This window comes from Anser cygnoides, chromosome 2 (genome assembly GCF_040182565.1).
Source record: "Anser cygnoides isolate HZ-2024a breed goose chromosome 2, Taihu_goose_T2T_genome, whole genome shotgun sequence".
NCBI lineage: Eukaryota > Metazoa > Chordata > Aves > Anseriformes > Anatidae > Anser > Anser cygnoides.
The window spans coordinates 17,396,391-17,419,703 of NC_089874.1; the positions used below are offsets into that span (position 1 = coordinate 17,396,391).

The 23,313-nt window shown below is 35.6% G+C and overlaps 1 protein-coding gene across 5 annotated transcripts in view; it reads left to right on the forward strand.

The window, feature by feature from the left end:
• MPP7 (MAGUK p55 scaffold protein 7) overlaps positions 1-23,313 on the forward strand; it is a 152,421-nt gene that overhangs the window by 115,379 nt on the left and 13,729 nt on the right. For 3 of the 5 annotated variants that reach the window (XM_066991566.1, XM_066991567.1, XM_066991568.1), the window contains 7 exons: positions 130-211; positions 1,175-1,260; positions 3,063-3,137; positions 3,788-3,984; positions 4,504-4,568; positions 14,452-14,493; positions 21,743-21,913. In XM_066991566.1, the coding sequence (XP_066847667.1) occupies positions 130-211; positions 1,175-1,260; positions 3,063-3,137; positions 3,788-3,984; positions 4,504-4,568; positions 14,452-14,493; positions 21,743-21,913 (718 nt within the window). Of the gene's footprint in view, positions 1-129; positions 212-1,174; positions 1,261-3,062; positions 3,138-3,787; positions 3,985-4,503; positions 4,569-14,365; positions 14,405-14,451; positions 14,494-21,742; positions 21,914-23,313 lie in introns of all 5 variants that reach the window. The other 2 variants (XM_048076529.2, XM_048076531.2) reach the window with 2 other exon arrangements.

Consider the following 23,313-nt stretch of genomic DNA (forward strand, 5'->3'; position numbering starts at 1 on the left):
CAAGTATCATTTTGGGTTATTCACACATCAATGCTATGCCAACTTTATTCATTTTTGTGTAGCAAATATTTAGTGTAGGGATTTAAATTTATGGTAAGACTAACCAAGAAACATTTTTTTTCTTTAAAGGGGGCTACTATTAAAAGGGATGAACATACTGGTGCTATTGTGGTGGCCAGGATAATGCGTGGAGGAGCCGCAGATAGAAGTGGTAAGGTGTTGCTTCTTGGTACAAGCCATTCAAGTTATAAAATTTAGAAGATGTGATAAAATGGGAGTATTTTGTACATACGAAATACTTCTGTACCACAAAGATATTTGGAGTTTGGGCAGTTTTCCAAAGTGATGTTTCAATGCCAGAGAAAGTATTCGTGCTGAATTTTTTTCCCCAATTCACTTGCAATGACGTGTCTTTTGAGTTAGCAGGTAGAGAGGAGTTTTTTCTTTTTTTTTTTTTTTTGTTAGTTAGTTTGGCTGGTTTTTGATTTATCCTAATTTGTTTCCAGTTAAAGACATCCACTCAGAAATGATGAGATAGTCTAATATAATACCTATAGATGGAGAAACTCATGATGGCTACATTATTCTATGTTACTACATTTGGAGTTTGCAGGTCATTATCAAGATAGCAGCCCATCCTTGACTCCCATTATTCAGTTTGGGATGCTCAAAATCTGAAAGAACTCAAGCAAGAGATCCTGAATTATACTCTTAACGTGACTCTTTTCACTGAAGACAATCTAAGACAGCTGCGTTTCACACTTAGGTGGGATAGTGGAGTAAATCTAGATATATATCATTAAATTAGGAAGCATTTGTACCACAAATTAGCGCTCATAACTTAAGTCATCTTTGCAGTACTTGCAGCTGTGTAGCAATAGGAAAGTAGTATGAGTAGAAAGAGATTTGGCACAGACATTTTTCAAACATCTGCATAAAAGTCTGGAAAAGTCATAGAGTACTGATTTTTGGGAGGAAGGAAGGAAGGTGAGTAAACCAACCATCTCAAACTTATCTATGGGGACAGTAGTTGTAGTTGTGTTCACCGTGTATTCCTGTTTTTAAGTTAGAGGTTAAAGTAGATGGACAAGGGAGACAAAAGCTGAATTTTGACAGCTCTTTTTGTATTAGACATAACATATACTATTTAACAATCCCTCTTTTCCTTCTGTAGGTCTTATTCACGTTGGTGATGAACTGAGGGAAGTCAATGGGATTCCTGTAGATGATAAAAAACCTGAAGAAATAATACACATTTTGGTAAATACGAAACATTTTCAAATTAATTTGGGAGAGTCTAAAAAAAGTAATTAGACAAATTTCTGATGTGTTTCTTAGTAAAAAAGTATATTTTGCAGTAGTGCTTTTTCTTCTAGTACCATCACCTACCAACCTCTATTTCCTTTCTCTTAGAAAAATGATTTTCCACACATTAGATCTATGCAATTACAAATGACTTGTAATGGGTTAATGATGGTCACATGGCTGTAAACATCTTGCGGACCTCAGTGTATCCTCTGCAGTTTTTAAGATATACAATGATTTGTTGAATTCAAACTTATAATTTTTTTGTTTCTAATGCATTAAATTCATGTGAAGATGAATTCATAATGTACGTGCATGATAGAATAAACTAACTGGGTATGTTAAGAGTATATCTTAATTTGTATAGAATGATATCTATAATTATGTTTATACTTCTCTGAACTACACAATCTGTAAAGCCAGCCTGTTTAGTCACTTACAGATCCCTATTGCAAATTAAGAATTCAGACTCTTCCAGAAATATTTAATATTTTTATACCAAAGAAACAGATTAGGTCGTGACAGCTCTTTATATTCATGGTATAGTCATTTTTATATACATAAATACATTGCTGTCCTGATGAATTGAATGGCTGTCTTACAGTTTTGGTTCAATTACCAAGATGATTCATTTCAAGTGTTAACCCAGCAATATTCATACTGGCTTTATCGTTTTGTGTTCCCTACAGAAACATATTTTCCTGCAAAAATTAATATTTAAAAATCTCTAGAAACACAATAGCACTAGAAAAGGTGTGAACAATTTCCCCATTTACCTCCTTGAGGTACAATATAAACATCAAAAGCTATTTAGAGCTTGTTTCAAAAGTAACAGAATTATTGATTCCAGTCCTATGGCTGGTGAAATAAGAACTTGGCTGCTGCTTGTCAAACAGTGAGCTCTTGGATCGCAGACATGCAGGCAGAAGTATGTCTCACTTGGTAGTGGACAGGCCTGTTTCCATTTTGCTTAAATCGTTGGCTGTCTGTTGCACTCTGCGAGTTTTATGAAACTTGTCAGCTGCATGCAATAGTAGCAGAGTCTCCAGCTGATTAGCACTTCCTTCAATAGCAAAATGTCACTGAGGCAGTGGGAATATATTGTGGTTAATAAGTAAAATGCAGCCAGACACACTTTAAGTGGGATATAGGGAAAGATGAATGGATGAGGTGGTTGATGATGGCTAACTTGTTTTAAGATTTATAGCGGAGGACTTTTTTTCCATTTAGTACACGTAGTCTATTCAAAAATGTTTTTTTTTTCTGGTTTCTTTAACTTGCCAAAAGAATAAATCCCCCCAATAGTTTTATATGATAAATATGGCACAAGCCTATTTGAATTTTTCTATCAGATTTTTTCTGAAAAATGAAATGTTAGTTGGATTTTTCAGGGATGTCCAAACTGTGCCAGGAGTCCAGCAGTTGCTTCTAATATGTGTATATTTTAGCTGTAGCATTTGCTCCTGCTTTCGGTGCAGAAGTGGAACCTCTGAAACATGCAGGTTCCAGGTTTTAACAGTCCATCTGTAACCCCAAGTGACACAAATAAATCATCGGGTTTTAAATGAGTACTTGTAATTTTTGCAGTTCAAAGTTCTGTATGGTGAAGCTGTCAAACTCCATGGATCATGTCTGGGAGAGGATAGATTCACTATATTTTGAGTATTTTAATTAATTTGAATTTTCTTTCCTTTTAAGATTTTCTTTGAAACGTACAGTTTAATTCTCTGTGCACTGTCTTTTAAAATGTTCACTAGGCTCAGTCTCAAGGAGCAATTACATTTAAAATTATACCCAGCGTGAAGGAAGAAACACCAGCAAAGGAAGGCAAGGTAGGCAAGTTCTTAAGAATATTTCAAAAGCAATTGTAGTAAGTGTTACTGCTGAGGATCAGTATTGTTTGCTTGGATGAGAGACCCAAGAATGTGACTTATGCCAGTTTTTCTAACATAATACTAACATGCTAGATTTACAGGTGAATATGACATGGTTCTTAAGCCCTAACATTACAGTCATGAAGTTGGCATAGGTAACCTTCAGTCTTCTTTGAGCACCTGGCTTGCTTCCAAGTATTCCTCCCATTGTAGTGTGGACAAAAGACACTTGATAGCACCTTAGTTCAAAACTATCTTATCTTCTATTCCTCTTTTTTTTTCTTTTTTTTTCTTTTTCTTTTTTCTTTTTTTTTTCTGTTCCTCATGGACACAGTGTTCCACTGCAAAGTTTGAAGTTCTGTTTACCTTTGGGAGTCGAATCTTGCAGCCTTCACTGCATAGTGATTGCGGTTGCAGGAGCAATGAATAAAACATTCCTCTACTAACTTCTGATGTTAGACTTCCATAAGGATGTTTTACAGCAGTAAATGTTTATTGCTTTACATGATTTAATTCAATGTTTTTGAACAGTGAACACAAAAATGGGAGATACCTTTGGATTACATGTTAATATTTTGATTCTAAAGAAAAAGCACTGTTTGTTTCAGATGTTTATCAGAGCCCTATTTGACTATGATCCTAATGAGGATAAAGCAATTCCTTGTAAAGAAGCTGGACTTGCTTTCAGAAAAGGAGATATCCTTCAGATCATGAGCCAGGATGATGCGACCTGGTGGCAGGCCAAACATGAAGGTGATGCCAATCCCAGAGCAGGCTTGATCCCTTCAAAGCATTTCCAGGAGAGGTGAGCTAATGAGAAGCATAGTTTTGTCTTTTATAGTAAGAAAATCACTTATTTGCCGAGTTGTTAAGTTAGCATAGTTGTCATACACATGCTCATAGATTACAAGGGTATTATAAACCTGCATTTGCAGCAAGACAACTGAACTTGGAAACCTGTTGCTGAAATACTTTGGATTTCCTTATTTGTCTGGCCAGAATTAATAATGACAAAAACTGATAGGATAGCACTGATCCAGATTAAAAGAAAAACCATATGGAAAATAGCACATCAGTATCTGTATTCACACTGATGTACTATGCAGGAATAACAACTGCAGCAGATTTTGGAGAGCTTACAAAAATTTGAGGCTCAGGATTTAATTTTTTAGATTGTGAGTAGATTTCATTGTTTTAAATTAATTTCTTATAAAGTCTTTGGATATTTTGCAATAGTCCCATGATGTTAAGTGTTTATTAATCCCAAATTTGCAGTGAAAACTGAGGAGTTTGTGTCTTTTCCCTACCACCTCCCATTTTATAGGAGATTTGCACTAAGAAGACCAGAAGTGCAGATTCAGCCACTGAAAATTTCCAACAGAAAATCATGTAAGTCTTTTAAGCTGGAATAGAAATCATGCTCTTGATCTCTAACCTTATAAAATAGCAGTTTGTTTCAGCCCTGTGACTAGAGGATGCATTTCTTCAGGGCACAATAGCTTCCTGATCACATTGTATCAGTAAGAAAATAGATAAATAGAACAGCTGAAATTAAAAGCTTTAAAAGCAGCAACAGTTATTCCCAATTCTCTGACTTTGTTTTCAAAGCACTGAGCCCAATTAATGTTTTGATATATAATATTTCAAAGGTTGAGGAGTGTTCTTTTCCTGTTGAAATAGTGCAGAATTGGCTCAACAGTTTATATAATTTGGACTGCATCAATATGGTGAAATTTATATTGAGAGTGAGATAAAAGGTCGGATATTCTCCCTTTCCTTCCCCATATAGTTGGTAATTTTTTATGTCATATGAAGTAGCATGAATTTTTAAAAGTCAGGACACTCAGCTTTTCAACAGACTTTCACAAAACAAATGTACTGGTTTTTAAACAAATTCATACTTAGTAGTTTCTGCTTTTAAATACCGTAGTTGCACAATATAAGAAAAATAAGCTCTAAGAAAGTGCATACATCGAAACAAATATTTTCTTTCCACTGGAATTTACATCAACATCTGTTTTAAGTATTATTGCATATTTTACTTGACCTGTTATTTCTTTCAGTTGTACAGACTCATAACAAAGTGAGTACAATGTAAGAAACTATCACGCTTCAGTAGGATCTAAATCTTAAATACAAACATGTTTGTGAGTTCAACTAGAAATATTCAGAAAGTGGTCTAAAATTTCCAACCATCTTTCATTCTCTAACATTAAAACAAAAAGTGTGGATACTATGGCAAGCGGTGGATACTGGCGCACTCTATGCAAAACTAAATGCATTTAACCTTAAAACTTCTCACCGAGGTTTCTGTTGCTATTTTCCTAACTCCTTGCTATGGCTTTTGTGTTCTGAATTTTGATGGTTACTGTTGGTTTTCTAATAATCTGCATTTTCTCTCTTTCATTCCATTTCACATTTTTTTGCCCTAATTGTTCTATTGTATGCCCTATGGTATTGTTAACTTGAAAGCCCTCAATTAGCTTCATAATTACAATAAGAGATTATATGATTGCACTATAGCATTTCTAATTTGCATAGGTCGTAGAAACAAAGAGGAGCTCCTCCAGTTTATAGTAAATCTGTTGTTTCTCTAGGTTCTAGGTGAAGTTGCTCTGCCCCAGTTTTGGAAAAGTGTCTGGTCCCAGGGTATAGCTATTTCTCTCTGTCCACTGTTCTTGAATCTGGATAATATCCTCAACAAGAGCCTTCAATTAAGGTGGCACTGGTGCTTTTGAAGAGGTAAATCAGCTGCTGCAGCAACACTGCATGATTTCTTTTATAATGGACTGCATCTTTTTAGTGACCTTCAAGTGAAAGGTTTTACAAGATGCATCTCACCATTCCAAATCGGCAGCCTGAACTTGATTGTGAATTGCCAAAATTATAACCCAAAGAAAACTCACAGTGCAATGTCTGTGATTTTTGTCTCTGCTGTCTTTATTTGTTCTGACTTACCTAGTGTAAACAAGGGAGAAGAGTTCCTCTCTTCCTCCTCTTTCCTTTAAAACATGACAGAGCCTTCAGTTAATGCAGTATACCTGTTACCATTCTCTTTTAGACTTTCTCCAAACAAAGCTAGGTCCAGATAAATATCTAGAAGTCTGTGGTGCCTCTTGAAGGAAGAAAGACAGTGGAGTAATAGAGAGTTATCATTTTCTGTCTTCCTTGTGTCTTCGGACAATCTTCTGCGACATCTGCCTGATTTCCATGGGAAGAGTGGCAGTGCTGTTCTGAGTAGATGTTCATCCCTTTGTTCAAAGACCAAACATGTTTTTAGTGTTGGGAGGGAATTCACATCCTTCATAGACAAGGCATTTTAAAGACCAGAATTCACCTATAGAAAAATTTCATGACTAGGATGTTGCTTGAGTTGCTCTCAGGAAAACCTTCCATTTGCTTGGCTTTTCAAGAAGATACCATGTAAGCTGGGAGACTGCACCCTTGTGATCCTTCTACGGTTAGGCAGTTTTTTCCTGTTATCAAGCACAGCAGTGACACTGTGAGATGTGGAGGCCTTGTCTGTATTAGTTCACAGCACTCACCTTGCCAAAACTAGGAGATGCTGGAAAACCATGCATACTCAGATGAGCGAACACAATATTGTCGATAGCAGAAGTGTGTGAGGAAGGTGACATAGAAAATAGAAAATTGGGAAGGACTGCTTGGTCTAATTTGTCTGATTTTTTTTTTTTTTGGTTGGGCATGGCCCATTGATTATTGTCCTCTAAAGTTTTATTTAAAATCCCATATAGAGAGGTAGGAAATTGGTAATGCTTGATTTCATGTGATTCTTTTTCAGCCTATGCTGTGGGCCTTCAGCATGATACAGGGTTCTCCATTGTTTGGATGGGTAGTTGTTCAGTGAAAATGATGTCCTGTAGATCTTTCTGAACTAGCTATACATTCCAAGGTTGTTTGCTATTGTAGTTGATCTCACCCACTTGTATCACCCGAATTCCTGTAGCAGTTTGGACGGAAAGGGCGATTGCCAGTAGATTCCCTACAGCTTCCAAAAGACAAAAATCTATTGATTTAACAGAGCTGCTAATAAACGTCCCTTTCCTGAGAGGACTGGGACTTGCACTAGGAAGCTTTCTTGGGACATGGTAAGTAGCACTGGATGCCAGCCTGTTCTGCTTAATCAACTCATTCCCCACATCCCATGTTTTGTAATGAGGAGGAAATCTATAACTGAGAAACACTCTGTTTTCTTGAATACCAAGAAAATAAGAATCAACTCTGGTTTCTTATGTGGGCTTCCAGGGTACTAGTGTCTCTCTACTTGAAAATTAATCTAAAAAGGAGTCAAAATCTTACCTAAGAACTATCTTATCACTTTTTTTCCCCTCTCTCCTCAAGCCAATGTTGGGAATTGGGAAGGGCAAGTTATATTTAACTAGAAGAAGAGCTCTCTGAAACAGTCAGTAACTATTCAGAGTAACTAACATCTATCACGATTGTTTTTTAACATAATTAAATGTTTCAAATACTGCAGGAAACTAGATTACATTACTTTTGGAAAGCCTTTCTGTTTCCAATTTTGATTTTCTTGTACTTTTCAGCATAGCAATGCATATTGTTAAACTGTACACATATTTGTGTATTGTAAATTTGGAAGCAAAAAAAAAGGGTGTTTTTTTGGTGATACTGACCAGCTTGTATGTATACACATCTTCAGGACAGCGAGTAGAGGAAATTTTCCACAAATCATTTTCAGTGATAATCATTTGCACTGAAGAAAACAGAAGCCCAACCTAATTCTAGATTGTTAAAATGATCAGTTTACAATGGAAACACCAAGTCTTAGTTTCAGTTTAATAGCCAAGTCAACTGTTTTATTGTGTCTCTGTGTAAAGTGACTATAAGTAAAATTAAACACATTAACTTTGGTTTTCCATACATACACCTCTCCCAGAATCTAGCCATTTTCCTAAAAGAGATAACAGAATCATTCTCATATTGCACGACTCAAAGTGTAGAACCTTAGTATGTACATTGAGGAGAGGGCAAAGCTATTTTGTATTGAAAGGTAAGTGAAATCACACTTTTTTATTTGTAAATAGAGAGGGTGCATAGTCTAATGGTGTTTGGAAGTAAGGTGATAATATAGATGGACCCTACAGTGACCAGAGATGATTTTACATTCAGAGGAAGACCCAGAAAAAGTCAGAGTAAAAAATAAGGTGAGAAGCATGGGAGCAAAATTTAGTATTGAGGATATAGAAAAGGAGAAAGTATTGGGCAATGGGAAAAGAAATGAGCAATGGAAGAATAGGTGGACGAGAGTTGGTCCATCAACCTGTTAGGCATAACCCCAGAGAGGATGGGCTTTGAAATGATTAAATAAGTGTAACAGTATTATGCAAGAGCACTACAGTAATCAATATTTCCATGATAGTTCAGTTGTTTCTTGATTGTTTAATTCAAATACTAACATACTTGTTTTGCTAAAGTTTTAGAAACAGTGAATGCAAAAATTACTAATATGAACTCTGACCTCTTTCAGTTTATTATTATTGGTTAGAAAACCCTCTTAGTAGTTTCAACAATAAGATTTTAAAAGTTTTAAAAGCATGAGATAAGTGGCAGTTAGATGTGCTGACCTGCTGATAAAATTGATGGCATTATTTCTGAAGCTCAGAAATAATGGAGGGATAACAAACCTCTTAAGCCTTTTCAGCATTTCTCTCGATACTTAACAGTAGTTTCTTTTCAGCAAAAAGCAGTGTTGCTTGTGCATTAATACTATGGGAAAATTACGCTGGAAAAAATGGTGAGAAAAAGCAGCATAGAAAAGAAAACAGGGAAATGGAATGAAAGTAAAGGACCGGAGATGCATGAAATTGTGTGAGGACTAACCCTGCCCCTGCTGGGACAGTGGACCTGGCACAGGGTATGAGGGGGTTTTGTGGGATGTGGAGGGAGGGGACAGTACTGGTGTCTGGCTGCATGAAATCAGCTGAGGTATATCTGAGCTTATTAGCCATGGCTGATTGCCAGCTCTGATGAAATCTGCTTCTCCGGTATTCCTGAGCTATGCTTAACGGCATTCCTGGCTTTATGAGCTCATCTTAACTTGGGCACAGCTTTGTAGCCAAAGTTGGCTCCGTGAGTTCTTCTGCCACTGCATCCAGGCCAAGGAGTGCCAAGAGACTCAGCACAGGGAAGAATTAATTTATTTAATTTTTCCCAGCCTGCTAACTTGAATACAAAGACTAATCATATTCTAACTAAGTCACTGCCAACAAACATCATAATTCTTGGGTTTGTAGCTTTAATCTGTAGATAAAACATTGATCACCTGTTGTTTTTTTGAGGGAAAAAAGTATATTTCTTTAAATAACAACCAAATAATTAAGTTACTGTTCTGCACTTATGAACTACAATAGTCAGCCAAGATATTATATCCTTTCAGCATAATTTTGCTTTCATAGCAGTTGTATTCTCATATATGTGTTGTCTCTGGTATGAAAATTAGTGGCAACTTTATATTTTATACTAGTGTAGCCTGTAAATTCTGTTAACCTATGCAGTGCATGCATATGTATATATGTATATCTGTGCCCTGTGTGTATATTTTTATATAAATGTGTTTATGTATGAAGCATCTAAGACAGAGCTGTTCAGAGATGTCTTTTGCTTGAAAATACATTTGTTCTGTATATTTAATGCGAAATGTTAATACTTACTGTGGCAAAGTCATCATTATATAGTTTTTCTAGGGCTTAAAATCTATTTTACTTTCAATTTTGATTTACCATATGTGATTGGCATTGTATGAGCAAGAGGAAATATTTAACTGCAGCCAAATGGTGTTCATTCAAACAAGATGTAACCCACTTTATCCAGAGATGAGTGTCTTGTGAATTGAAGATCACGTACTGCCTACAAAAGAATTTAACCAGGCTGAAAGAATGAAGGCTTTGTACCACTTGTACTTGAAGACCAAACATTTAGGATAAATGTATTGTAGGACTCTTTTGCTTGTTATAATTGCTGCACGAGATTAACTATGCCTTTCTTCTCAGTATTTTTCTGTGTTCATGTTTGATACTTAATTGCCCACCTGCAAGTAGTTAGAGGAGTAAAAACAAAAAATACACCAGACCTTTAGAGTTAAATTAGCATCTTTGTTCAGAAGTCTTCTGTCCTTACAAATACTAACTTCCTACTACCACAGAAATTAAGGAAACCTGCAGCTGGATGACATTTGAATCAAGGTCACATGAGACAGAAGTGGAAGTGGCTACCATAAACTTGCTCTGTCCTTCACCGCAAGACTATCCTTCTACATTTTCCTAATTCTAGAAATACTGGTATCTGATGATGTTGTGAGAGGGTTAATTTAGATCACCTTAAATTTTCCATAAGATGAACACATGTGTATTGTTTGATCTATAGAACCCTGTAGGATTCAAAACAGTACAAATGTCCATTGATATGTGGGGCTGTTCCACACTAAAAAAAAAAGTGTTCAAAATATTCATTGTAATGCAGATTGTTGTATATCACAATTTCTTGCTTACTAGAGTGAAACAGAATTTCAGAGGTTATGTAATGTGAATGGAGCTGTTGGATCTAACTGTAGCCTGAGAAACATTCAAATAAGATTCTTTGATGGAAATATTGTTGGAAGTCAGCAAGAGTTAAAAATTTTAATCTGGTGCTGGACTGTAGTTTAGATGAGGCCCCCAAATTCAAATCTAAATAAATTTCAGTTACAATACATACAAAAATAAAATGTATGTACTAGTGGTTTGCGTTGTCACAGTGTAGCATATTGGCTATCCTGAAATCTTTCTAAAATGAATAAAAACACCTACTTTCTAAGCTTTCATTGCGCTTGTGTTTCCTATTTCTTTTTTACCATTTCTATCTATCTTGTTACTACTTCACTGTTGTTTCGTTCCTATTCCACAACTATTTTCTTTGTAACTCCTCTCCCTTATCATACTATAAGTAATTTCTTCTTTTCTCAGTTTTATTTATTCTGCGTTGCCCTGTTTTTTTTTTTTAATTTTGTCACTGCTTTTATTTTCCTATTTCCCATCAGATTTCCTCCTTATTTTCTGTCCTCTTTTAGTCTCTTATTTTTTCCTTCCAGATAAACATCTCTGTTTCCATTCCTACCCCACTTCAGTTCAACAAAACTATATTGGCCCCAATTTACCCCAGTTTTCTATAGCTCTAAACTCCGGAGATTTTGGCATGTATCTGCAAATATCTGCTGCATGCATACAACTGCTTCACACACATAGAGCTGAATTAGTTAGCAGTGAATCCTAATAGGACACTTACTGGCAAATAACATCTGCCTTTAGTAGGGACAGACAATAGTCCTAGTAAAATTCCTGGTAAAATTCAAATTGGGAGCTACGTGGTGATGACTGTTTCATATCTGTATTAAGCTATGGAGACCCACTTATTTCCCACATCTTTTCATTATAAACTGTTACATTCATCATTAGGAGTAGCCCAAGAAAGCCAAGATCAGTATTAAGAAGGAAAATTTATAACAACAACAACAAAAATTGAGAACTCCACCTCAGCATTAAATCTCGTATTGTAGACTTTGTGACTTCTGCTCTCCGGCATCACCTGGCTCACTTGAGAATCCTAACACCTTTAATTTATACTTTTGCGTTAAATGAAGCATTAGATCAATGAATTAATTAAGGCTGTTCCCTTTCTTACCAAAAACCTGTGTTCTTTTCAGCAGTTCTTACCTTAGCTAAGCTGCTGTAGCTCCGCCATTTCTCATATGTGCAGGTGGGATTGTGCGAGTGCATACCTGTTTGTACATGCAGACCTATTTTTCTCCTGGTCCAGCCTACTGAGTGCCATATGGTCACCTCGAGTATAGAAATAAATTGTAAATATGATTCAGTAGTCTCCCAAATTTTTAAATTATTTTAAAATTATTTAAATTATTTTTAAAAATAAGTCCTCAAAAAAAGAAGTATCAAGAAATGACTCTGCAAAACCATATTCTTCCCCCAGCAGAAAAGACTTTTGTACCTATTTCATGGGATGAAATGGGAAAACTCTTCCCTTTACTCATACAGGCAGGAGATTCGTGACCTAGCCTTTGCTTGAAACATCAGTTAGGCACGATGGATTTTAAAATGTCTCTTGAATAATTTCTCCATGTTCCGAAAGAAGACGTGCTTCGTGGAAACTTAAAAATATTTAATATTTTAGACGTATTTATCCAAATTTCAAAGGAAATTTTAATAAAATCTAGATTGTAAAATCTCTATAAATCTAGACCTCAATATATAATGTCTCTGTGAACAAAAATCCATTATATAGATATATATGTATGTTGTTTTTCTTTGCTAGTCTGAAAATGATTGTAAAAATATTAATTTTCCCCATCAAGGAGGCAGAAATTTATTGATTTACTGTGGATAAACAGAAAGTCAAGTCTATTATAGTAGCATAGTGTCAGAGAAATAATGACAGACTATAGAAATTTTTCCAGCATTTTTTCAGCTACAGCAATAGACATTCAAAACCATACAAAAAAAAAAGCGCAAAACCCAGCTCTAAGGGCAGTAGCAACTGTTATTGTAAATGCAGAAAAATACTGAGATCACATTCATGGTAGTGATTCTTAGAAATTCTGGGTTAAGACTGATGAAATGGGATTAACAAACTCAGTGTTTAATACGAAAGAAATCATCCGTAAGAAGTGGGTAAGGACACTGCTACCAAATAAATAATAGAAGAATCTCATGCAGGAAACATGCAGCACACATGATATTTCATTGTCTTTTTAGGTCCATTTCTGTCTTTGAGTGTAGTTAAACATGTAAGTTGAACTCAATTGCTGGTATGTTGGTATATACCTCAATATAATAGGTGCTATCAAGAGAATTTTAGAGTAGCTTACATAGCTACATTTTTTCCCTATTTATGAAGTATTAAACAATAATACTTTGTTTTTTTGGCTGTTCTAAGATGAGGAAGCGGTTGAGTGTGGTAGGTGCATTTTTCTTCTTAGATTTAACTTTTCTTTCTTAAGTTATGCTTTCACTCCATTTAATGATTTCCTTTCCTATTTTTCCTTTGTGCTTCTCAGAGGAAATTGAAGGTACATGTACAAAAGTTTCCCTGCATAGCCCAATAATTTTATTTAGAGAACATGTGTTTAGAATTAAATTGAATATAGTCCAATGTTTCTAAGAGATGTTATATATATATTGCTTCTATATTGCCACCAAATATACTGAATCATTTTAGAAGTAGATAAAAAATACCAAAATATTCCTAGTTGCTTCATGAAAAGCTCCTTAACTTGGACTATTGTTTTAAACTGTTTTCTCTCTTTTTTCGAACTGTTGTAAGATATGTATAGAAGAGGAGTGTCATAAAATTGTAGTAGCAAAACTTGGGTGGGCTGGGTTGGAAAGAGGTGGTTCTGACTTAATTACATGGCCATGAGAAGTCTTGCATTTCTAATTAATACCAAAGAAGTATTTCTCTGAGACGGTAAAAAGTTCATCCATGTAGTATCATCTTTACTGTTTTCCCTCTGAGTGTAGCCGGTTACTGTTATGCTTGCAGCATATGTTAAAGTAATAGCAGCTGATCTCTTGTAATTTTTTTTTTTTTAAACTTAAGAGGCCTTTGTTTATAAAGGCATTAGAAATTGTAGCTCATATTTTTGATCAAAGGGCCTCTGGCATGTAAAAATATACATTATAGTTATTTTATATCAAATGGGAGGATGTGTTTTTGATCAAAAACCTTTCTGTCTAATCCAGTGAGCCAAACTTAAAGCTAAAGTCTGATAATGTGTAATTTACAAAAAAAGCTTGATTTACATCAAATACATTTTGCTTTCTTTTAAGTGGCATCCTATTTTCTATTAACTGATAAAGTGTGAATAATACAATGTTAAAATTCTTAGAATGTTCGCCGTCATCAAAATTTTTGCTTGAAAAGGTAAAAAGATCAGTGTGCATGCTGCAAAATCCCAGAATATCTCCAGTTAAAATATAAAACAATAAATGTTGTTTTATGTTTTTAAGAAAGTGGCTTATTGAAGGCTTTCTGATGCTATGCTTTGTACAGTTGTCATTTTTAAGTACTTTCTTCTGTATTTTTTGCTGGGCTTCTAACTATTCTGCTTTATTTCTTGGCTCTTATTCTGTATGCTTTTACCCTTCGTCCAGAAGATGCTGAATGTGCTGGTCACAACAGTGGATCCTATCTAGGTGAGCAATTGGTTACAAAAGACAATTTCTTTCTTTCTTTCTTTCAGCTTCTTTTCCCTGGAACTGCTGTGTCCACTTTGCTTTTGGGGGTAATCTGCATACAAGTGTCTGTACTGTGCATGAGAAAAGCATGAAAACTAAGGTTTTAAAAATGGCTCATTGGATTTGACATAAAGGATTTGTGTAGTATAGTATGCCATTATCTGGTTAATCATAAGCTACTAAAATGCTGTACTGATTTTAAGTTTAAATAAAAAATATATATAAATTTGGGAGAAATACTGACTTTTTAGGTATATTAACTCAGCAATGTGTTTAATGTAACAATAAGGTTACAATATCATGAAAAGTTTAAGACTTTAAAGACATGCTTTCAAGGTTTTATCCAAGGTTTGCTTACCTTTTCTTTCTTTGTACTTGTCTGTCTAACAATTTTGGGAGGACTGAGTGAGAGTACAAAGCAAATTTGCAGGCACTGGTTCTTTTTCCACATTACAAAATAAAATAAGTCTTAATAACTCAATGGCTTAAATTTAGCTTTAAAGCTAGTCTGAGCTCAATGTATCAGTGTGGGGAGGGGGGAAGAAGAGGGGAAGGAGTCCTTTGGCTTCAGCTTCAGCATTCCGAATTTCAAACAAAAGTAACATTTAAATAAGGTGAATGTTCCATAATATGTTTCAACTTTTTAATTTGTGCCATTTTAAAAGCTATGTAAAAATATTTTAGTTGAAACTGTCCAGAATTCCTGCCAGCTGAAGGCTGGCTGGCGTGGATTTTGTGGCAACCAGCCCTTTTCCCAAGGCTTTCATCCTCCTACTACAAGAGGAGTGGGAAGAAACATGTCAAAGTGCTTTGGTACATCCAAGCAATCAGGCTCGCTGAAACACCTTAGACCAAGACTGTAAATCAGAGATGGCTTTCATATTGTAGTGTGCTGTTTCTAAACATGGTATGTAAATGGCACCAGGAACAGACAAGCTATCCAACTGAAAGGACTTTGACCTCTTTCCAAAAGCTTAGTGGAGTATGATTTTATCATGCATTTGTGTAACTAATGGTCATCTGATTGTGCTGAAAATTAACTGTTACACTTGTTAGTAAATCAACTATATTAACGTTGAATTGCAGTTGTATTGAGAGGTTGAAGTATACTTGAAAATGGAGCTTTGGATGTGATTCCAGATGAATTACATTTTTGTTATCAAATCTTCTCTTTGAAGACAAAATGTTCTTTTTTTTTCCCATCTTTTCTTTCTGATTGCAGTGTTGAAGGTCAGACTATCATGGTTTTGCAGTCAGGTCTTAATGGGCTGCTGCTGTATTTGAGGATGACAGCAACAAAGAAGAATCCATTTTCTTCGTGCTGTTGCCCGTTCCATGAAACATTGGGGTCAGCAGGTACCGAATGGCTCAGTCGTCTAGGAAGGAGATGTCTTGAGGAAGAAGCTATTGTCCTAGAGACAAAGAACAAAAAACCAAGATGATGTCCAGTTAACTTAGGCAAAAACTTTACAAAAATTACTGGAGATCTACTGTACAATGCAGGCAATGGTTTTATCTTTTGAGAGCTTCCACACGCTGGAGTGCTGCCATCAGTCCACTGGCGGTCCTTCGGCCTTCTTGTGCTGGGTCTGTGCCATTGGAATTAAGGTGACAGAGATGAGGGCTGGGAGACAGAACAGCAGGGAGAAAAAAGATGTGTCTAAGGTTAGGAACAATCTTGGGGTAGGCACACAAGTATATTCGTTGATTGTAAATAATTAGATACTTGGTTTAGAAATTAGAGGTTTCTCGGAGCTCTTCACTCCCCCAAAAACCAGCAGGCTCCCTATCAGTGAATTTGTCGGACGCTGAAAACAGCGTAATCTGAACGTCTGCCTGTGTTCTGCAGTACTGGTTTTTGGCGTGAATCCTGAGTATCCCATTTTTCTGAATATATATGCTCTCGAAAGATGATAGACATTTATGGCTCTCCTTGCTTACAACGTAACTAAATTTCTAGGCAAGTCTTCAGTTTTACAGCATGAAGTCTTGATTAAACATACTAAACTGAAAACAAAACCTGAAACATTGTCACTGAAGGACTTGGGTCACCCCAACAAGTTCAGGATGTCTGTCAGTGCGTCAGAACCTATTACAGGAACAAGGTAGCCTGAATTAGTTTAACCAGTAACGAAGGAGCTGAGCTGTATCACCTTGCATTTACAGCAGCTAATATACACATATGAACGGTTAGCGTCAGCTGAGTTAAAGTATGGTATATCTTTTTGCATGTCAGAATTTTAGAAAAGGTTTTCAAAGTACAGATGCACTGGCAACTTCCTAAAGTTTCATTCTGGTGTTGATAGCATGTAATCACATCAAGTGAACTGCAACAGTTCTATTTTTAATTCTTGTTTTTAATTCAATTTTCTGGCTTGTTATGGGTTTAGGGCTCTGTGTATGTGTTCACATTTCAGTCTGAACCAGGATGTTCTTGGAGTATCGGAATTCCTCTGAAAGGGTTTGTACTTCAGATGCACATGAGGTGGTCACGAAGTGCAATCAGTAGAAGAGACTTTAAGAAAGCACAATTTCTCTACCTTTTGGGTTCAGATCTTTTATGCCCAGGGTTAACCTACTATTAATTTGAAGGCTCCCCTCTAAAGTGGCTCAAATAAATTTCATGATTTTTCACCAGTTCCTAATACTTAAGTTACACTCTTGTATTATGCGTTTCTGCCTTAATTTCCTGAGAAATTGCTGGGGAGAACATTAGGAGTTCGTCTTTGCCAGCCTTAAATTCTAGTTACATTACTTGAACCTTTATGAACATACAGTAAATATAGATGAATATCATCTGTTTACTATTCTCAATTTTGTCTTAAAAATCCAGACATAATCTAAATTTTTATTAACCCTGTCTAAATGTGCAAGCTGGGAATCAGTCCAGAAGCAGGCAGAGTAAGAAGTCTGCTCTGTGTTTGTGTAGTTCCTGTGTAACAATAGAAATACTCAGGATACGAGCGAGTGTAAAAAATCCCAATATTTTGAAGGGGAAAAAATATCCAGAAATATCTAATAAAATATTACAATATTTTACAGCATTTTCTTACAAACCTTGGTAACGAACATGGTACTAGAATTATTTTTTGTTGGCAATATGAATACTAAAAGTACATGTAAATTCGTTTACAAATACCATTTTTTCACTAAAAGTTATGTAAGATTAGACTAAATTCATCAAAGGATATACATCATTTAAACATATACTTTAGCCCTTGTTTTAGAGAATGAAAATAAACAGAGCACATATAAGTGTTTTATAGGATTCTGGAGCCTGACTGGTGAATTCGTGGAGCAAAGCTGAATTTAAATTATATTTCCTGTTAGCGTAGCTTCTCCGAATTTGAGAAATTAGCTTTCTAATATCATGAACATATTTGAATTTACATTCATTCAATGTAATCACAATCTTTTGTTCGCTTCTTTTGAATTTTATTACTAAATCTAAAGAAACACAGCATTTTACATTGGCATTTTTTTAAAAGTATCTCAGGGGGTACAGGATGTGTTCGTGCATTTCCAGTTTTCAGTTTGGGTTTCTGCATGAAATCCAAGTGGATTTCTCTATGCAAATGTAAAGATGTGTATTGCTAGTCATTAAAAGAATAAACAGACTTTTATTTTGTTTTTCATTCTTTTTCTTATCCTTAAAGATGTAAGTGGTTTTTCTTGGATTGTCGTTGGACCTTAATTAAGTTTATTAGTAGCAGCTTCTGATTTTTGTTTCATGTTGAGAACTGTTTGGAGACTTTTGTAGCTGGAGAACATTTGTTCTTCATATTTTCTTCCCGGCGGCTGTTCTTATTTCACCAAACCTGTTACATTCCAGGGGTGCTTTATGGGTTAGCATGTTCAGTAGGCTTCTAGTCACAGAGCTGAAACCGGTGCCCTGGTGCAAGCTCCTTAATATCCAGAGTTTTAGGTTGCTGTGGTGACAGAATTTTCCCCTTTTATTTTACAGCCTGTATACTTGGCAGCTAAGGTTAATTTCTGCTGATATCCATATTCCACAGACAGTATAGGTTGCGACTCCTTTCACATTCACTGAATTTTATTTTATCAAATATCCTGAGCAAGCAATTCTTTTTCCCTCTGTTCTCTTGTAGAAGTTTACTTTTAAGCTTAATCCTTTTACAGAAACTCAATTTTGTGTTATTTCTCAGTGTTGCTTCTGTTTTTCCATGGTGATTTTCACTATATTTTTTAATAATGCTCTATTGTTAACTTAAATATATGGAGTTTGGTTTTCGTCTTTCCTAAATTGCAAAAGATGCAAACGTAAACAGGATATTTTTTTTGCTTGTTCATAAATGTATTCAGACCTTGCAAGCACAATGTTGTTTCAGTCAGCTTAATCTTTCAGCACAGTCATAGCTGCCCAGCATCTAATGTAATTATATATGCAGAGTTTGATAGAAAACATTTATTAGCAGTTATTTAGAAAATAGCTTCTGAAGGTCATAGTAAAGTTAAGCCACATATGTGTGGATGTATAATGACAGATGTGAGAGCGGGAGAGGCATGTTTCCAGGAACGCAGTAGCAGTATCGTAAAAATGTGGGATATATTTGAAACAGTCTCATCTCTTCTGTCTGTACTGTACATTTTCCTTGGATTTGAAAGCTACTTAGAGCTAACTTTCTTGGGGCTTTTCAGATGTGCTCTGAGGAAGAACTTTCAAATTGACAATAATCTTCGAGTGACAAGGCAGTCCCCATACCACAGCTCTTTCATATTCAGTCGTTTTACAAGGTGCTTTCACAAGCATGCTGCAGAGAAATCAGTTATACTGGAAATTGCCTTTGTTATCTCTGACCCCCGTATTTGTGTGTTCTTTTTAATTAATGTAATAGTTTTCTGTAACCTATAGGTAAACTTGCTGTTGAAACTTCTAAAAGTAAAGGAAAATACTACTATTTTCATTTTGCCAGTTAGTTTCAATCTAAGAAAGGTCGAATGTTTTAATCAAGGAAGCTCACGTTAGCAGTGGAACCATGTCACTTGAGTCTTGGTGATGCTTTATGTGTAGCCCGTAAAAGTGACACGGGACAAATCAGCCTAAAGATTGCACCAAAAACATTCTTATATTTTTATTCTTTATTTTTTTATTTTTCCCCACAAAAGAAAACACCACACGGTTTTGTTCTCCTTTAAGAGGAAAGATTGAAAATTCTCCAATAACCCATGTCCTGGTAGTTTGCTATTGAAATCTGAATGAAGTGGGTGGAAGAAAGAGGAACGAGTTACAAATCACCTTATTAAAACCTAACAGTAGAAATTGAATTAATCATGAAAATTTCACTAAAAGGATATTTTTCCAAAATATTTCACATCTCAGAATTTAAGCTGAGGTTAAGAAGCTGTTGGTAAACGAGCTATGAGACATGGCTCAGAGGCATGGAGCTCAATTTTCAGGAACAGTTTAGCTAGCTTTTAGGGCAGTTTTTTAACCTGAAGCCTTTCAGATGAGACCTCAGGAAATTTATAACCCCTTTTCACATGTCTGTATTGCTAATGTTACTGTTAGCTTTTATTTATATAGTTGCATATACTGTGATTATGTAGCGTCATAATGGACTTTCACCCTATTGTGGACAGGATCTCCTGGCTCGTGATTATAGTTATCAACACTTTGACAAAGCTTTTCTCACTGCAGTCACTTCAGTGTTTGTGTTCTTTTTTTAAAGAATAAAATAGCATAATTCTGTCTATTTCATTATGTTTTCCTATTTTATATTTTGGTCACTGTTTTATCTCAGTCCACCTCCTTCTCAGTCTAGACATACGGTAGCTCTTAAAAATGGCATCATCCTTTTCTGTGGCTGTTAGCTCTTCTCCCTGTTCATAAATTTTAATTTTACTTATTCATATTTTGGATATGAGTGGTCGACATCCCTGGATTCTCAAAACAAAATTTCCTTCCTTTTTTGTGTGTATGTATGTATTGCAAAATTCCTATAGGTAATAGGGACTCACATCAGCAAAATAAGTAGGTTAACATGCTTTGTGATCCAGGTTCTGCAAAGATTTATGCTAAGTGGAACTGTGGGTGTGCAAAATGCTAAGCCTGTAACAAAGCTTTATAGGATTTTGCTTCAGATCTGGTTCTAAGTATTTGCAGAACTGGGTGTTGAATTTGCCAGATACTGCCTTTGAAGATGAAATTGTAATATGATTACTTCTCAAACACCTAAACATAAGTGCTTTTACAAGTTTATGAAAACATATTGCTGAAAAATGTGGGGTCACCAAAAGTTTACATGTGTTTACTGTCCTATGAAATATTCTTGGGAGAAAAAAGGTGTTGGGATTTTTTCAGTAATTTTAAACTGTTGTTTGTGTTCTACTATATTACCACCAAATAATGAAATCAGCTTTGCAGCCCTTCTTTGCAGTCCTTTCTGTAGTTCCTTCTAGAACAAAAGCAATACAATAGAGATACCAGTAAAATTAACGTAAAGGATTTATTTGAAGAGCTGTAAGGTAATCATTAACACAGGAGTAAATTAGTTTTTAACATATGGTGTTGGGGGAGGTATACTGTTCTGCTTGAAAATGCCTATGATAATCTCTTTTGTAAATACTTAATAGCTATGTGAAATTTCCAGTCTTGCAGATAGGTACTATAGATGTAATACTGTTGATGCAATTGTAAATGCAATTTTAATAGGAATATTAACTTTCAATTTCATGCTAACATATCCATAATACAGCAACTGTGTTGTCTAAGATGTTTCATGGTGTTTTGGAATTTAACTGACAGTGTTTGGTTTTATTTTTAAACATCTTCGGGAAAGGTTCAGTGTGCTTTTTTTGTAGTATCAGCATGGAGCCAAGCACAAAAAATAATTCAATTAATTTTCATTAACTCTTTCAACCACTAGATGTGTTTCTACCATATGTTGTATTTGATGTCTGTGTGCCATGATGATTTAATAGAAATGCATTAAGTATGGTATGAGAGTCCAGATTGCATGAATGTTTTCCTTGTGTATATCTCCTAATGTATAAAATACACAAATTTTCTAAATATGTTAACAACTTAATGTAATTATTTTTTACAGCTTGTTGTAACTGTGATGATTTTATTGATAATCTTAATTTTGCAGTTTATATAGGTATCTGACATAGTTTTAAACTGTGGGAAAATATCATTTTAATGACATGGCTTATTAAACATACGGTGCAATTTTTATTCCATGCACCAATCCTCGAGTGTTTGGAAGAGACTGTTCTCAGATATTTTGAGGAGACTTACTTTCTTATTTTGAAAAAATCCTGTTCTTATTGCAGCTGGTTTTAGAAGAAGCTTTCGTCTTAGCAGAAAAGATAAAAAAACAAACAAATCTATGTATGAGTGCAAGAAGAGCGATCAGTACGACACAGCAGATATCCCAACATACGAAGAAGTTGCAAGATACAGACGACAACCTAATGACAAATACAGGCTTGTAGTTTTGGTTGGTAAGTTGTTTTCAAATTAACATTAACCTTATTTTTAACCTGGTAAAACAGAGGACTGACAATTAGCGCAATATTTACCACAGATTCATTCATATGGAGGGGATCTTAGAAAGTCACCTAGTCCAACCTCCCACTCAAAGCAGGATCAGCACTGAATTCAGAGCAGGTTGCTGATGACAACAGCGCTGAGAATCTGTCTTCCCACTATTCACCTTGGTAAAGAGGCGGGCTCCATCTTCTCAACAAGTGTTAGAATGGTGCTGTTGGGTCCTCCTGAAGCCATCTGTTCTCCAAGCTATACAAGCCCAGTTCCACCTTGGCCTGTCTCACCTGAAGGTCATACTTCAGCTCTTGATCATCTTGGAAGCCCTCCATTGGCCTTCCTCCAGTTTGTCAACATCTTTCTTGTAACACAGGGCACAACATGGGCTGATTATTCCTCAGAGTCTAACAAGTGGGAAGAATCACTTCCCTCAATTCACTGGCTATCCTTTTGCTGATGTAGTCCAGCATGTTGTTAGCTTTCATTGCTGCCAGCATGCGCTGGGGACTCATGGCTAGCTCAGTAGCCACCTGGAGCCTACCCTTTGAGCACGATTGTTCATGCAGTTTTTCACCTGTCTTGTAGTCCACCCATCTAGATAGGATATCCTAATTAGTATATACAGATGCTCTAGAAGACGATGTTTACAGCCTTGCCAAAACAAAAATAGTTGATGTTAAAATATAGCTACCGTGGTGACTAATCTGAAGCTGGCAGTCAATCTGTACTAAAACTCTTAAGAATTAAGTCAGTGCTCTGCTCTTAAAGATCATTCAATATAGCAATATAGAAAAAGAACAAATACCTGTGGTCAATCAAGACAGTATATATAAGGGGACAGCAACAAAATCTGCTGTGTTAAAATAAGTAAATAAGCAGGTTGAGAGAAAGGTAGATGAGAGGTGGACCTCTGTGTGCCAAGAGCAGATGTAAATATAGCTGCAGAATATCAAAGATGTCACCCTTAGCTTTCTGTTCCTCTGTAATCTGTCACCACCATAGCTTCACTACAGTATTTATTATCTAATTGAAATGTATTGCTTCAATCTTCTAAAAAAGGAGGAAGTATATTATTTTAAATTTTTCAAATGTAGCCATTGGAGTGCCAGTGAGTAACCAATACTGCCAATGAATAATGTCTCATTAATTCTTGTTTCTTTTGCAGTAGTACATAGGCTGATGCTTCATTAGTAAAGTTTCCTCCATTCTAAAAGCAGCAGAGCAGAGAAATATGACCCTCTATCAGGGACTGTTATGAACTGTTGAGTAGCTATGTTTTTATATCACTCATATCCAAGGGAACATTAAATTTAGTTTTTAATAAACAGGTTTGTCACTCTCCAGCACTAAAATTCAG